The sequence below is a fragment of the Hyperoodon ampullatus genome, assembly GCF_949752795.1.
Source record: "Hyperoodon ampullatus genome assembly, chromosome: 4".
In the NCBI taxonomy this organism is placed as follows: domain Eukaryota; kingdom Metazoa; phylum Chordata; class Mammalia; order Artiodactyla; family Ziphiidae; genus Hyperoodon; species Hyperoodon ampullatus.
The window spans coordinates 55,072,902-55,088,997 of NC_136917.1; the positions used below are offsets into that span (position 1 = coordinate 55,072,902).

The following is a 16,096-nucleotide window of genomic DNA, read 5'->3' on the forward strand; positions in this document are numbered from 1 at the left end:
AAAGTATCTTTTCCCAGAAATCATAATGAATTGATGATTATGATTTTTTCTTTTTTCTTTGAATATGATTTATTTTTGAGAAGACAAATGTCCTGTAGTCTTCTGAAGACCATCCCCTCTAAGTGTAAAGACACTGACTCTTAATTATCTAGTGTATCTATTTAGATATGCTGGTCTTGTGTAGGAGGATCCTTTCAGTTTTTGCCAGGCTAGCAAATCTTCAGATAGTTTTCTTCAACAAAAGAGGGTACAGTTGAGGGGAGGGAGAGGGTACGAAGACTTTCTGTCTGTCCCCCCCTCCTTTTTTAATTAATTAATTTTTGGCTGCATTGGGTCTTTGTTGCTGTGTGCGGGTTGCGGTGCGCGGGCGTCTCATCGTGGTGGCTTCTCTTGCTGCGGAGCACAGGCTCTAGGCGCGCAGGCTCAGTAGCTATGGTCCGCAGGCTTAGTTGCTCCACAGCATGTGGGATCTTCCGGGACCAGGGCTCGAACCTGTGTCCCCTGCTTTGGCAGGTGAATTCTTAACCACTGCGCCACCAATTTTTGACAGGTGAAAACTGCATTTCTACCTCTTAGCACATTTAATACTGGGTGGCAGAAGATTTTAGACAGTAACGATCCTTAGTATTTGGAGTCAAAAAGCATGTGAAATAATGAACAAATCTCCCTAAGTCCTATATACAGTAGCTTAGTTTGCCAAGTCTGTGATACACCTAACTAATTGCTGGCAACCTTAACATAATTTAAGTGTTTACCTATCACTTTATTTAAAAATTTGGAAGGGGAGCACACTTTATTTGCATACGGTGGTGCAATGCTGAATTAAAGTCATTTTCCCTTTGCGACTCTCACAGTATTTTTAAACCAGTTTCCTCTTTCTCTAGTCCTCCTTAGCATTAAGTTAGAAGTCATAATAAAATAGTGAGATCTTCTATAAATAGAATAAATAAAATACAGAGATCTTCTGTAATTGTTAGAAGAAACAACTGTTTAAAACACAATTTAAAGAACAGCTTATCAAGAAAGAGGTTACCCCTGGTAGGTAGTGACTGAAAGGGGGCGACAAGAGGGTTTGTGGGGGAACTGTTCTGCTTCTTGATATGAGAGCTGATTACATGGAAGTGTTTGGCTTATGAAAATTTATTAGGTTAGGTGGTACACTTAGGATTTGTGAGCTTTTCTATATGTATACTGCAGTAAAGTTTTTTTTAATGAACTATGTTTGTCAAACAGAATACGAAAGGCTTTTTATTTTAAGTTGACCTCTCAACTTTGTAGTGAATGTAAGAAAGTACACTATATGTTCCTTAATCAATGCCTTTGGTCCTTGGCTATGTTCCCCCCAAAACAACAACAACAGCAAAGAGCCTCTCCATAAAAATATCCTTTAAGGCCTGTGAAATTTTAATAGTGCCTTTATTTTCCATATAGGACAGCACAATTATCTTTGTGCTGGAAGAAATGATTGCATCATTGATAAAATTCGAAGAAAAAACTGCCCAGCATGCCGCTATAGAAAATGTCTTCAAGCAGGAATGAACCTGGAAGGTAATGTAAATATCTAAAATGAACTCTCTGCATCATATAAAAATTTATTGTTTTACTTTTTAAAATATACATAAGCAGATGTAATAATTAAAAGGATTTTTTAATGAGTATTTCATATTCTGCTTAAGTTTATTCACCAACTTTTACTGTACACACTGAATTCGGTGTAGCCAGACTATATGCTAAGAAAGAAAATTATGTAATAATGAAACTTATAAGACTTGAAGAAACATTACTTTGATCTTTCGTATTTCTTTTTTCAACCTTAAAACTATTTGCTAGGGTTAGAAATGTTTTTATACCAGGTATAGTTACATGTCCATTATTCTGTTATTTACCTTTTACTTGGCACATATGTATATATATAAATCTTTTGTTACAAACCTGCAGGGGGGGAAAACTCCTCAAGGAGGCATTGGATGGGTTTTGTTTGTTTTGTTTTTCAAGCAAAGAAGAAATCTGAAACTAGTTATAAGTTTCATATCCTGGTTTATATAACAAGCTGTATAATTAAAATTGATCTCATTATTCAAAATCTTTCCTCTGGAAAAAAGTTTGGAATTTTGCCTTAGTTGAAACTGCAAGTTCCATGAAGATGGTAGTGGTGATCTAATAACCCCTGTGCACTTTGATTCAGCAAGTACTCACCAAGGCAAGCGCTAGACATAAAACTGTGTCTGCATTCAACATCAGTAAAATAGTGCCTGTATTCAAGTACTTTACTGTCTAGTTAGGTTGCACAGTCAATGACAAAATGGTACAGCACACTACAGAAGGAATAGAGAGCTACAGGAGCAAGAGGAAGGTCACCTAATTCTGTCCTAAAAGGCAGGGAAAGCTTCCTAGAAGAAGCAACATTGAATTTTAAATCTAGAGAAGTTGAGTAGGAGTAGGTGGAAAATAAGGGCAGAGACATGATCAGACTTGTATTTTGGAAAGACTAATCTTGTCTAATATGGTGATATTAGAGGGAGAATGGAAACCATGTGGTTCTTTCGACAGAAGAGAGACTGTTGATGCTATCTAGTACACACTGTGTGTATATGTTTTTAAATATAAAGTAGATTTATGGATGTGACTGTAGTCTAATTCCGCAAACCAGACACACAACATTATCTTCTCAGTTCCTTCATATTACTTCGATAGCAAAAAAGACAGATTAAATTAGTCTTTTCTTCACCATGTTTACAGACCTTCATGACACACCAAACACTTTATTATAGAGTGTCAACATGTTAAACATTGCTTTAAAGAAAATGATAACTGGGACTTCCCTGGCGATCCAGCGGTTCTCTGCGCTCCCAATGCAGGGGGCATGTGTTCAATCCCTGGTTGGGGAACTAAGATCCCACATGCTGCATGGTGCGACCAAAAAAACAAAACCCCAAAAATACTTAAAAAAAAAAAAAAAAGAAAACGATAAATGCCCATCTTCTTGTAGGTGTTACAAAAGCTACAAAGATTGATTACACATTCATGTAGAAGTTCACTTTCAGTACCACAAGGATAATTTCTTCTTGTTACAAAAAAACCCCAGATAGTTATTCCTGACTTTCTTACATATCACATCTCTGTGCATATTTTAGTTTCATGTTCTCTCACCATTTAAATAAATATGTATTAACGCATGTCAGGTTTTAGTGCTTGGTTTATATATTTTTTTCTCCAGCCCCAGTTTTACTACTTTCCTTTAATCCCCATGTTTTCATCTCAGCTATTTTATATTTAGAAATAAGTAAGTTTACTCAAAGGACAAGCTCAAATAAAATTCTGTCATATCACTAATATAGTGTGGTTGCTTACCCAGTAACATTTTAGATGCTTTCCCAAATACACATCAAGCTTAACTTTGATCTTTGGAGCTTAAGCATATAATGTTCTTTTGAGCAATTCCTCCCCTATCCCAAGTATAAGGGAATTTTTTTATTCAAAAGAAATAAGATGTATCACCTATAAAATAATGATTCTGATGGACCAGGTTAGTAAGTTTGTCCCATTTCTCCTCCTTCTTACAATTTAGTAACAGCTGTAGTGCCCTTTGCCTTTACCTCACCAGAAGACCAAGGCAGCGAGTGACATCTCATTTTCTCTGTATTATCAAATATACCATCACTGCCATTTCTAATCAGGTCTTCCATTGAAAAGTCAACTTTTTTGAATGAGTAAAATTTAAACGTACAATTAAACTAAGCTGCAATTTCTCAAAACACTGAAATAAAAAACAACCACACTGCATGCTTCTATAAGTTGTCATATAAAATATCAGAATAGTGGGGAAACTAGCCTTTGTCAAGAGCTACTACATGCTAGTCTTTGATATACATTCTTCTACTCAAAGAGGTTATTTTGGACCCTCATATTAAAACCACCTTCAAGTAGGACCAAGATTAACCGTATGTCCACTTACACTACACAGTTCTAGTTTGTTATTTAATAATATATTAGCTATTAGGTAGCACATATCATGCAGTTGATCATGTAACTCGTAGAAAAATTTAAAGAAAGGCTTTAAAAAATCTAATAGAGTGTTTGTGTATATGTGGTTTTAGTGTGAAAGCCTCACTTTCGTTTTTAATTATTCCAGTATATATAAAAACTTCTATTTGGAGTAGGTATGTGTGTGTCCCAGAAGTATTTGGTGGGCAATAATACTTAATACTACTTAGTACTTAAGCATGAAACACATGGTTGAACTACACTGTTCTTCTGGTTTTTTTTTTAAACAATCTTTAAAAATGTTCTCTTGTTCATCGGAGTGTTTCCCGTAAGCAAAGCAGTTTCACGATAGCCCCAGAGTAATTTTGCAGAAGCAGTCAACTCTCTCAGAGCCCAGTGCTCTCCATAAATGTAATTTAGTACTGCAAGTGCTGTATTTTGATACTGTTGCTCCATACCACGTGACTCTCAAGATTTATTTTAAGGCAACCTTCTTCACTGCTTAAAGTGCCTGGCCTTTGAGTACAGTAAGTTTTTTAATGGTGATCCTAAATGTTTTTTCATTTTAAGGTGTATTGTAATCATTCCTAATTATAGTTTTATTTTTGTCATAAGGGTCAAGTGGAACTTATAGGCAAGGAGGCTTATGGTATCAGATTTCATAACTAATATTTTTAAGCTAAGTTTTTTAAGCTAAGTAAGATTTCTTTACTTAAGAATGAAATGGAGCTATCACAGACTCATGAACACTTCTGTACTGCTAATCTCCTGTATGCTCCAAGGGGTCAGGAACTTTACTTAGAGAAAAATCTTATTAACTAAATTGTGATTAAAGATAGTGATTGCTTAACTAATTCAATTAACGACTCTTTGCCACAGTTATGTGAAAACAGTACATATTCAGCACAACACAGTTGGGCTCAATAGGCCTTTCTGAGCTTTATTCACAAGCATCAGTTCTCTCTTAGGACTATAGATAAGCAGTAAGAAATTAAACTGATTATATATTGAGTATAGAAGATGATTTTTTAATTTTTTTCCTTGGATCTTTATTTTTTTACGTTTTAAATTTATTTTTTATTGAAGTATAGTTGAATTACAATGTTGTGGTAATTACTGCTGTACAGCAGAGTGACTCAGTTATACATATATATGCATTCTTTTCATATTCTTTTCTGTCATACTTTATCACAGGATACTGAATATAGTTCCCTGTGCTATAAATTAGGGCCTTGTTATGTATCCATTCTTTATGTACCAGTTCGCATCTGCTAATCCCAAACTCCCAGTCCAGCCCTCTCCCACCACACTCTCCCTTGGTAGCCAACAGTCTGTTCTCTGTGTCCGTGAGTCTGTTTCTGTTCTGTAGATAGGTTCATTTGTGTCCTATTTCAGATTCCACATATAAGTGATATCATATGGTATTTGTCTTTCTCTTTCTGACTTACTTTACTTAGTATGCTAATCTCTAGTTGCATCCATGTTGCTGCAAATGGCATTATTTGGGGGGTTTTTCATGTCTGAGTAGCACTCCGCTGTGTACATGTACCACATCTTCTTTATCCATTCATCTGTCGATGGACACTTAGGTTGTTATTGTGAACAGTGCTGCTATGAACATAGGGATGCATGTATCTTTTTGAATTATAGTTTTGTGTGGATATATGCCCAGGAGTGGGATTGCTGGATCATATGGTAACTCTATTTTTAATTTTCTGAGGAACCTCCATACTGTTTTCCACAGTGGTTATACCAACTTAAATTCCCACCAACAGTGCAGAAGGGTTCCCTTTTCTCCACACCCTCTCCAGCACTTGTTATTTGTAGACTTCTTAATGATGGCCATTCTGACTGGCACGAGGTGGTACCTCATTGTAGTTTTAATTTGCATTTCTCTGATAATTAGCAATGTTGAGCATCTTTTCATGTGCCTATTGGCCATCTGTATTTCTTTGGAGAAATGTCTATTTAGGTCTTCTGCCTATTTTTCGAATGGGTTGTTTGTTTCTTGTTGTCGAGTTGTATGAGCTGTTTGTATATTTTGGAAATTAAGCCCTTGTCAGTAACATCATTTACAAATATTTTCTCCCAGTCTGTAGATTGTCTTTTCGTTGTTTTTTTTTTATGGTTTCCTTTGCTGTGCAAGAGCTTGTAAGTTTGATTAAGTCTCATTTGTTTATTTTGGTTTTCATTTCTGTTGCCTTGGGAGACAGACTTAAGAAAACATTGGTATGATTTATATCAGAATGTTTTGCCTATGTTCTCTTATAGGAGTTTTTATGGTGAGAAGACTTTAAAATCCTCCAGTTTGTCATTGTCCTTTCTTCTTTGTTCTAATGTGGAGTGTAGGAACACATATTCTAGACAAATTTAAAGTTATGGTTAATTGAAGTTTTTACCGTACTGTTTCAGTGTATTGACTGGGGATATGCATGTTCTTGTTTATTTTGTCAACAAAGTACATTCCACGATTTGGAGATCTGGGTGTCAGTGAGAACCTTTGGTTGTTTAAAGGGTTTCCTTACGTGTAGGAGCTCTTCCTTTTTTAAAACTTCATCACTCCTCTGTAGACTTGGACTATGTGAATTCAAAATATTGTACAACTGTATTTTACCACCAGTTGTGGCAATGATCATTCTTATATAGTGCTTAATATGCGCCAAGAACTGTTTTACGCGTTTTATATATTTTAACTGACTTAATTATCAACAAGACAGTATGAGGTAGGTACTAATATTATCCAGAAGAGGAAACTAAGGCCCAGGGAATAACTTGCACAGATACCCAACTACTCAGTGGCAGAGCCAGGATTATATTCAAACATGCTGGTTTCATATTTATGCTCTCTCTACTACTACAGCATACTGTATCTTCAATAGAGCCTGGTAAAATAAATTAGAACAGATCTATAGTGATCCTGTTTCTCTGCTTTGAAATGTTAACTAAAAATTCTTAAATGTCTCAGCACAGAGCACAATAAGAAATGGGACCATTCTATTCAATGTAAACAACAGGGTTTTTTTCCTTTCTAACACTGTACATTGAGATACATAGTTCTCGCCACCACATCTGTCCTCCACAAACTAGGTACTTTGGCATTTTAGGGACAGAGGATCTAATAATTATTTTTAAACGTGATTAGCATTTACTTTTCCCTTAGCAAAATGGTTCGCATACCTGACAACTGAGACAGGTACATTTCTTCTTTCATACAAATTACATTCCTTGCCCTTCCTTGGAGTTCTGAGTACTTTCTCTTTAGGAATACTAAAATTCTTTTCTTGCCTATTTGTCACTAGAACAAGTAACTTCAAGAGTATGAATACTAAAAAATCTATAGAATCCATGCTGTAATTTGATTATACTGTTCCAAACTAAGTCAAAAATAAAAGATGGTTTTAGTTACTTTATATATTACATGAAAATGGATACTTTAGGCTTATAGAGTCATGAATATAAATCTCTTATAAAAAGGAAATTACCCACTGGTAATTTATGTAAGGAAATTTAAAGTTTTTCTCTTCATCTCCACAAAGGTTTTTAAGTCCCATATAGTATCCATCATATAAAGGTAAAAAGTGGATTTTTCTGCTGTTAGAACTAATACTATTTTTAGTGTGTGATCTCCTATGTAATCTTACTATCTTGATAAGAAGGGGACTTTGTGCAAACGTATAAACAGTATCACTCTCTTCATTACATATACCCATAGTTAGATTAACCGTAAGCCACAGTTACTAGTCTGGGATTACAAACTGAGATTCTTTCTTTCAGTTGATAATAAAAGTAATTTGCCTTGTATAACTAGTGAAAATTTTTACTTTGGAGTGAAACAGACAGAAATTACTTTATGGAAGAATCTAGGTGAGTGATTTGTTTATATTGTTTTAACATAGTGTAAGACAATTTGATATAAGGTATAACTATAATGAAGAATGGCTTATCTGTAGAGGAAATTGATAAATGAACGGGTTCCTCTTGATCCTTTGCTTTCAGGCAAAAATGTGTTTTTCTCTTCTTATCATAATTGCTAAATAAAAGATTTCTCCTCTTTCAAATTAAATAGTTGCAGAAATTAAAATACCTCTTTAATTAACTGTGCTGCCCAGATTTTCCCATTACAGCTGATTTCTGTTTTTTTTTTTTTTTTTTAATATACCCACAGCTCGAAAAACAAAGAAAAAGATAAAGGGAATTCAGCAGGCCACTACAGGAGTCTCACAAGAAACTTCTGAAAATTCTGCTAACAAAACAATAGTCCCTGCAACATTACCACAGCTCACCCCTACCCTGGTGTCACTGCTGGAGGTCATTGAGCCGGAGGTGATATATGCGGGCTACGACAGCTCCATTCCAGATACAACTTGGCGGATCATGACTACACTCAACATGTTAGGCGGGCGGCAGGTGATCGCAGCGGTGAAATGGGCGAAGGCAATACCAGGTAAGATGCAAAGATAACGCAGCTAAGGCACAAGTCTTAGACTCTTAAATAAAACATTCGGGCTTTCTATCGCCCTGGTCCCATGGCCTCCTGCCATCCCCACTCCATCAAGGGGGAAAGAGGTATAAATAGCAGGGGAAATTTTTTTTAACTTAAATTCACTGAATGAGTAACATCCCAGGACAGGACTCTTGGCTTTCTATTTTACTATTTAGTATATAGCATTTTACTATTTAGTCCATGTTTACTCACATAGGCAAAAGGTGACAAAAACTGGCAACTCTTAAGTTTTCTTACATTGAATGCTATTAAAAAGTACTGAGGGCTTTGGTCTTAACATGTCAGATGACAAAGGAAAACTATGCCCACTTTGTGCTTCATTTCCTCTGTCTGTTAAGAGTCCTCCAAAACTGTCTTTGGCAGTTCCCAGAGAGATGATCTTCTCTTTGGCAACTAGAATGTTTCCTCATACCTTTATTCCTCTTAATTCAGGATTCAGGAACTTACATCTGGATGACCAAATGACCCTACTGCAATATTCATGGATGTTCCTCATGTCATTCGCCCTGGGGTGGAGATCGTATAGACAATCAAGTTCAAACTTGCTGTGCTTTGCTCCTGATCTGATTATTAATGAGTAAGTCATTTGTGAGTCATTTTCCCTGTATTCATATTCCTTCAGGACTGAATCAATCCTACCAGGTATCTTGGAACTGGGCAAACTTGAAATAGAGTTTATCAATGCTTAAGGCAGGCCAAGTGTAATGCAGACCAAATTACATGTGGCATTATTACTGTAATTTAAGGATATTTTTTTAAATAGTGAGCATCGCTTTGGGTCAGTAAAGTCTACAGCAAGTAAAAAGGAATCTTACTGTGGCGTTGTTTTAATTATGTAACCCTATTTCAGAAAGGAAACAGATGCAGTGTTTGCATTGCATGATGCAATTCATACTGATCTTGCTTTCAGCAGGGACAATTACAGATGGGGATGACAGGTATGGACCCAGAGACAAGAGGTATCTCTTTGCATGGCAAGGCTCACTCAGTCAATGTCTGTGACTTGGAAAGAACATGGGAACAAGATTTTATTTTTAAATTTGGGAGGGAACCAGCCACACTTTAAGATTTGATAAATCAGCTATTCTCTAGTCCTCTAGGCCTGTGACATACTTCAGATATCCATTCCCCCTTACCCATTGCAGTTGTTTTCTAACTAGTTTTCTGCCTCCAATTTATCCTCCATCATTATCCTCTAAGTTTTTCTTCCTAACGCAGTTTGATCATATAATGTATCACCCAACACACAGGTGTCTTCAGTAAGCACTCAGTGCATACTCAGCATGGTTTCTGGCTTTCCAGAATCCAGCCTCATTTTATCTCTCATTGTTCTCCTTCACATACTCTGTTCCCACTCAGAGTGATCTATTCTTCAAACATACCCCTAGCTCATAATGTTCATACCACCATGTAAAACCTCTCTGCTGTACATCCCTAGCTCTTATCACTTTCTACCTTTTTATTACTACTTTTTCGTACTCACAGCTTATTTCCTTTATTAGAATGCAAACAGGAGAGTCACACACTCACATATACATACCCATTGGTCTGGGCACAGTGAAAACTGAAGGAGATTTGTGTTCATGTGAAGGAAGATAAGAGATTTTAAAATTGTGAGCTCTGGGTGCTACTGACTAAGGATTCCAAAAAAATTAATGAAATCTTAAACCACATTATTAGAATAATAGTCTCATTGACTCTATGTGAGTTAACCCATCATTAGTAGTTTGTGTTCAGGATGCCATATTAAAAGTAACAGTGACTGATAATTGTAAATATGTCCAGAGTGGCAAGGAGTTTGGAAATTAACATCAACTGATGAACAGAGGATGAATGGAGGAAGGAGAAAAGGACACTTGAGAACAATGAGGACAGCCTAAAAAGATATCCTGTGAAGATAAAGCAAACGTATTGTTTTATCTGTTGGGTATGCCAGGCACAAAAATAACAGGTGGAAGTTATAGAAGAGCATCTATTAGAGCTGAACTGAGTGTGAAATGGGAGGGGGCTTGCCTTATGTAATAAGCTCGAATTATTGTATCTATTTTAGTAGAGACTGAATGATGCTAGCTCTAAATATTTTAAAAGAGGCTGAATTATTGAGTTAAACATGGTGTTGTTGCTCTATTGGTAATACTTATTTTCCAGCACAGTATTCATTTAATCATATTTGAGTACTTACCAAGTGCCAGACACTATTTAAGAGCTTGAGCTATAGTAGATGAGGCCCCTGCTAACATACTGATGAGGAAAATCAAATAAATGACCAAAATTATTTCAGAGAGCCATGATAGAATAGTGTGGGGGGGAGGGGAAGGGAGAGGGGTATAGGCTACTTTAGATTTGGGGACCATAGAAGGCCTCTCTAAATAGCTGAGTGCTAAATAGTACAAAAGAACAAGTCTATAGGAAAGGTAGGGCATCTCAGGCAGAAAAGATGAGTGCAAAGGCTGGGAACAACCTTGGCATGTGTAAGGAACTGAGAGAAAGTCACTGAGGATGTTCTATGAGTTTAGAGAAGTGGACAGGGACCAAGTCAAGCAGCATCTTGTAGGCCATGAAATAGAGTTTAGATTTTATTCTCGGAGCATGAAGAAGCCAGTGCGTGGGGGGGCGGGGTTCAAACAGAGGAAAACATGATGGAAAGTGGATTACAGGGGAACATCAAATACTTACCACACTCCTAATTTGCACCTGGTACAGTATTAGCAAAGAACTACAGCAGAGAACAAGAAAAACAAAGTTCCTGACCTTTATTGCTTACACTCTAGTTGAGGAGACACAGATAACCATCAAATAAATAAAATAATCTCAGACTGTGATGGAGTTTTTACTAGAGAGAGGTCTTTTTCAGATAGGGTGGCTAATAGCTTGTTGGAGGAGGTGTCATTCATTTGAGCTGAGTGAGACCTGAAGGAGAAGACCAGTCTTCATAGTGAGAAGAAACATGACAAGAGGCATGTGAAATACGTACTATAATCAGACTCTTTGTATTCCAAGAAGGGGCCATATCTCTGCCGTCAGTTGGTAGGCACTGCCATGTGGTTCACCAGACCAGATCTCCACACATACTCTTAGGTATCTACTTTAAAGAAAGAAGTCACCTTGACTATCTATTGCCAAAAAAAAAGACTCCTCAAACCACTGCATCACAATTTGACAAGATTTTAAGCTGTTTGAATATACATATAAGCTACATATTTTTATCAGTTAAATTTGATCAAAGACATTTGAAATTTCTTAGTACTTGCTCCTCATTTCAGAATCTGACCATGCTTGCTTAAAAAGTTAAAAACATGTTGACAGGGGCTTCCCTGGCGGTCCAGTGGTTAAGACTTCGCCTTCCAACGCAGGGGGTGTAGGTTCGATCCCCGGTTGGGGAGCTAAGATCCCACATGCCTCGCAGCCAAAAATCCAAAACATAACCAATGTTGTAACAAATTCAATAAAGAGTTTAATAATGGTCCACGTCAAAAAAAAAAAATCTTTAAACCAAAACAACACGTTGACTATATTTACTCTTCATAGTCACTTTCTAAAAGGCAATTTGAAGTCATTTAATTGGGATTAAAACTGTGAACAGATTTATATGAAACATCAACATATCCTCTTTTATAAAATGAATCTAATTCAGAGTTTTTATTTGGGGGGCACTCAAATTTAGACTTAAACAGTTATAGCATAACCTTATAGCATAACCTGGTATTTCTTACATAAAGTAGGAGTTAACAGAAATTTTTTCTGTGTTCAACTTTATTGGAGGATAAATGGGTTACAGAAACAATAGCTTTAAGTGGGCATTCTTATTTCCCATTCTTGTATCCTTATGCTGTTGTGATAATCATCTTTTTTTTTTTTCTGTTAAGTCCAAGATCACATTCTGTCAGAAAATTTAAAAAAAAACAGATCTTGAAGTATTTTTAAAAGCATGAATGAGGCTCAGTTTCAGGCTCTTAGTGTCATTTAAAAAGTTTGAGAGTCTATTTGAAAATCATAGATGTGATACTAACTGTTGAGAATCCTAATTGAGAATTCATTTGGGGTACCTTTAGTTGGAAGAATATTCAGTTTCATAATGCCTCATAGTCAGAGGCAGATTTTGGGTATCAGAAAGCCTAGAGTCAAGTTCTAATTCTGACCCTCTACGTAACTGTAAACAGTATCACATATAGTTAGTTGTCTTTAGAATGGAATGCTGTGAGAAAAAATACCATTTGATTTTCAAATGGGTAGGATTTAAAACTGTGTTGTCTAACTGGACATATTCAGATACTACCATAAAACCTTTATTTAAATGAATAACTGGTAATAAATTCTGTAGAAATAAATTCTAAAATACTTAAATAAAACAAATGTAGAACAATAATTTCTCCACTATATTAAGGAAAGTTTACCAAAATTCTAATCCAGAGAGAATTAGCATTAATTGCAATAGTTAGATGAGTTCATGGCTTTGCAAAATAGAACAAAAAAGTACTTTTTGGGGGAACAAGAATTATTTCTTCCTAACTCAAACACTGATATTTGTCTTTCACAGGCAGAGAATGGCTTTACCCTGCATGTATGACCAATGTAAACATATGCTATATGTTTCCTCTGAGTTAAACAGACTTCAGGTATCTTATGAAGAGTATCTCTGTATGAAAACCTTACTGCTTCTCTCTTCAGGTTGGTAGAACACCTACTCTCTTCTAATATTCACCTAAATATTCAAAAGCATAAAATATAGAAGTCTAGAAACAAAGGTTTATTTGTAAACAAAGCACTAATAATTATACCAAGTCTACTATTTCCTGCTAGTCAGGTACCTTAGATTTTCATAAATGTAAAATTTTAGAAAGGTACAGCCAGTGATACCAAGATTAATAAGATAGATAGGTATCATGGAGAAATGGAGAGGTATATGAGAATCACATGGCAGGGAGGAGGAGGTCTCCTCTACTGATCTGGAATATCTACAGCCTTCTTCCTTCCTGCAACCTTTGACAATGCCACTATAGAAGACACAGAGAAGGAATGCCAACAAGAATGATTTTTGTTTCTCTACTACACTGTTATTTGGTGAAAAATTTTAGTTATACAATGAGTACTACTGTGTATAAGAAATTACAGATGAGACCTAATAAAACTTAAAAGCTTTTGCACAGCAAAGGAAGCCATAAACAAAATGAAAAGAACCCACAGAATGGGAGAAAATATTTCCAAACAAAGTGACCAACAAGGGATTAATCTCTAAAATACACAAACAGTTAATGCAACTCAATATCAAAAAAACAAACAACCCAATCAAAAATGGGCAGAAGATCTAAACAGACATTTCTCCAAAGAAATACTGACAAAGAAGTGGCCAAGCTGCTCAACATCACTGATTATTAGAGAAATGCAAATCAAAACTACAATGAGACATCACCTCACACCAGTCAGAATGGCTATCACCACAAAATCTACAAACAGTAAATGCTGGAGAGGGTGTGAAGAAAAGGGAACCCTCTTGCACTGTTGGTGGGAATGTAAATTGATACACCCACTATGGAGGACAGTATAAAAAGTTTCTTGAAAAACTAAAAGTAGAACTACCATATGATCCAGCAATCCTGCTCCAGGACATATATCTGTAGAAAACCATAATTCGAAAAGATACATGCACCCCAATGTTCTCTGCAGCACTATTTACAATAGCCAAGACATGGAAGCCACCTAAATGTCCATCGACAGAGGAATGGATAAAGAAGATGTGGTAATACACAACAGAGTATTAGCCATAAAAAAGAACAAAATAATGTCATTTGCAGCAACATGGATGGACCTAGAGATTTGTCATACTGAGTGAAATAAGTCAGACAGAGAAAGACAAATATCATATGATATTGCTTATACGTGAAATCTTAAAAAAAAATGATACAAATGAACTTATTCACAAAACAGAAATAGAGTCACAGATGTAGAAAAACTCATGGTTGCCAAGGGGGAAGCGGGGGGAGGGATAAATTGGGAGACTGGAATTGACATATACACACGACTATATATAAAACAGATAACCAATAAGAACCCACCATATAGCATAGGGAACTCTACTCAATACTCTGTAATGGCCTATAGAGGAAAAGAATCTAAAAAGAGTGGGTATATGTATATATACAATATAACTGATGCACTTTGCTGTACAGCAGAAAGTAACACAACATTGTGAATCAACTATACTCCAATAAAAATTAATTTAAAAAAAAATTATGGGAGAAAAAGATATAACCTACAAAAGGTATGCTTGATTACTATTAGAAGGTTGGTTAATGCAGCACTGGAGCTGGACTGCTGGACAGAGGTATTCTATCTAAAGTGTATAGAACAATCTTGAAAGTTTAGATGAAGTTATTGGTATATGAACTTCAGTGAGACTACTTTCAGTTAGCAAAGGCATACTAGAAAACTTTTGAAAAATACAAAGTATCTTCTCTATCTTAGTAAAAATGTGGCATTTTCAACAACTAATAAAAGAAGGCTTCATTCCATTAGTAACTGTGGTTTCAAAGTTGCTAAATAACTAAGCTATGGATGCTGCACATGACTATATCTAAGCTTTTCCAAAGCACACATCAATATTAATGCTTTCATACTATCTTCATTTTACAAAAGGTTGCTTAATGTCACTAGATTTAAGGAATATTAATATTTCAATCAAAGTAAGAAAAATTTCCACAACCCATTAAAAATACTAATTTTTAAGGTTACCTGTAGCAGTACTCTTGTTAAAGAAGTGAGCTTGATGTTGTTTGAGGAAACAATTAAATTTCTGATCATGAATCATTTTGATTGGTAATATCCAGGTACAGGTCAGTGCTAAGATACTGACTAACCTTACTGGTAAAAAATGATGCTTTAAGTTTTATACGTTCCAGGCTCACTGAGCTATATTTTTTTTTTTCATTGTAGATGATAAGAAAAAGTAAATTAAACCAGTATATAACACTGGTTCTTTAAAAATAAAATCAAATCAGAAGAATGAAAATACATACCTTAAGATATAATTAGACTTCTACTCTGATAGAACACTGATTGATAGGTATCCTTACCTCCTGCTAAAAATGCTGGACTAAAACTTTGTGCAGGCAGGTACTGAAAGAGGTAAGCTGCATTCTGAAGCTAGCTTTCTCTTAGAGGATATTTGCAACGCCTGGTAAATTAGTATACTTAGTAAGTTTAAAGACAAGTGCAATTGTAAAAACAAACAAACAAACAAAAAACAATGATGGCTCTAAAGGCAGATTAGACACATTTGAAGAGACTTTAAACTGAAATACATATCTGAAGAAATTAGCCAGAATACAATTTTTAAGATGCATATATATGTGTGTATACATGTGCATGTATTCATATTTATATGTGTGTTATGTATGTATGTAAATGAACAACAATAAGGCATGATTGAGGGAGGTCTAAAACAGTGCTTCACAACTCTTTTCGTGTCATAATGAACATAAAAAATAGCATTCATACATAGCACAATGAGGTAAATGAATAAGGCTACCTGCAACCAGTGGTGACCAGCATAACAGACATTATCAACACATCCGTAACCCATTCATAGCACACCAGTTGAAAAAAGCTCTG

At 35.6% G+C, this 16,096-nt stretch overlaps 1 protein-coding gene across 2 annotated transcripts in view; it reads left to right on the forward strand.

Moving 5' to 3' along the window:
* Positions 1-16,096, forward strand: part of NR3C1 (nuclear receptor subfamily 3 group C member 1) — a gene marked incomplete at its 5' end in the record, with an annotated part of 119,259 nt that overhangs the window by 92,808 nt on the left and 10,355 nt on the right. Inside the window, 4 exons of one of the 2 annotated variants that reach the window (XM_079703428.1) lie at positions 1,432-1,548; positions 8,150-8,428; positions 8,921-9,065; positions 13,026-13,156. In XM_079703428.1, the coding sequence (XP_079559554.1) occupies positions 1,432-1,548; positions 8,150-8,428; positions 8,921-9,065; positions 13,026-13,156 (672 nt within the window). The remainder of the gene's footprint in view (positions 1-1,431; positions 1,549-8,149; positions 8,429-8,920; positions 9,066-13,025; positions 13,157-16,096) is intronic. The other variant, XM_079703429.1, reaches the window with a different exon arrangement.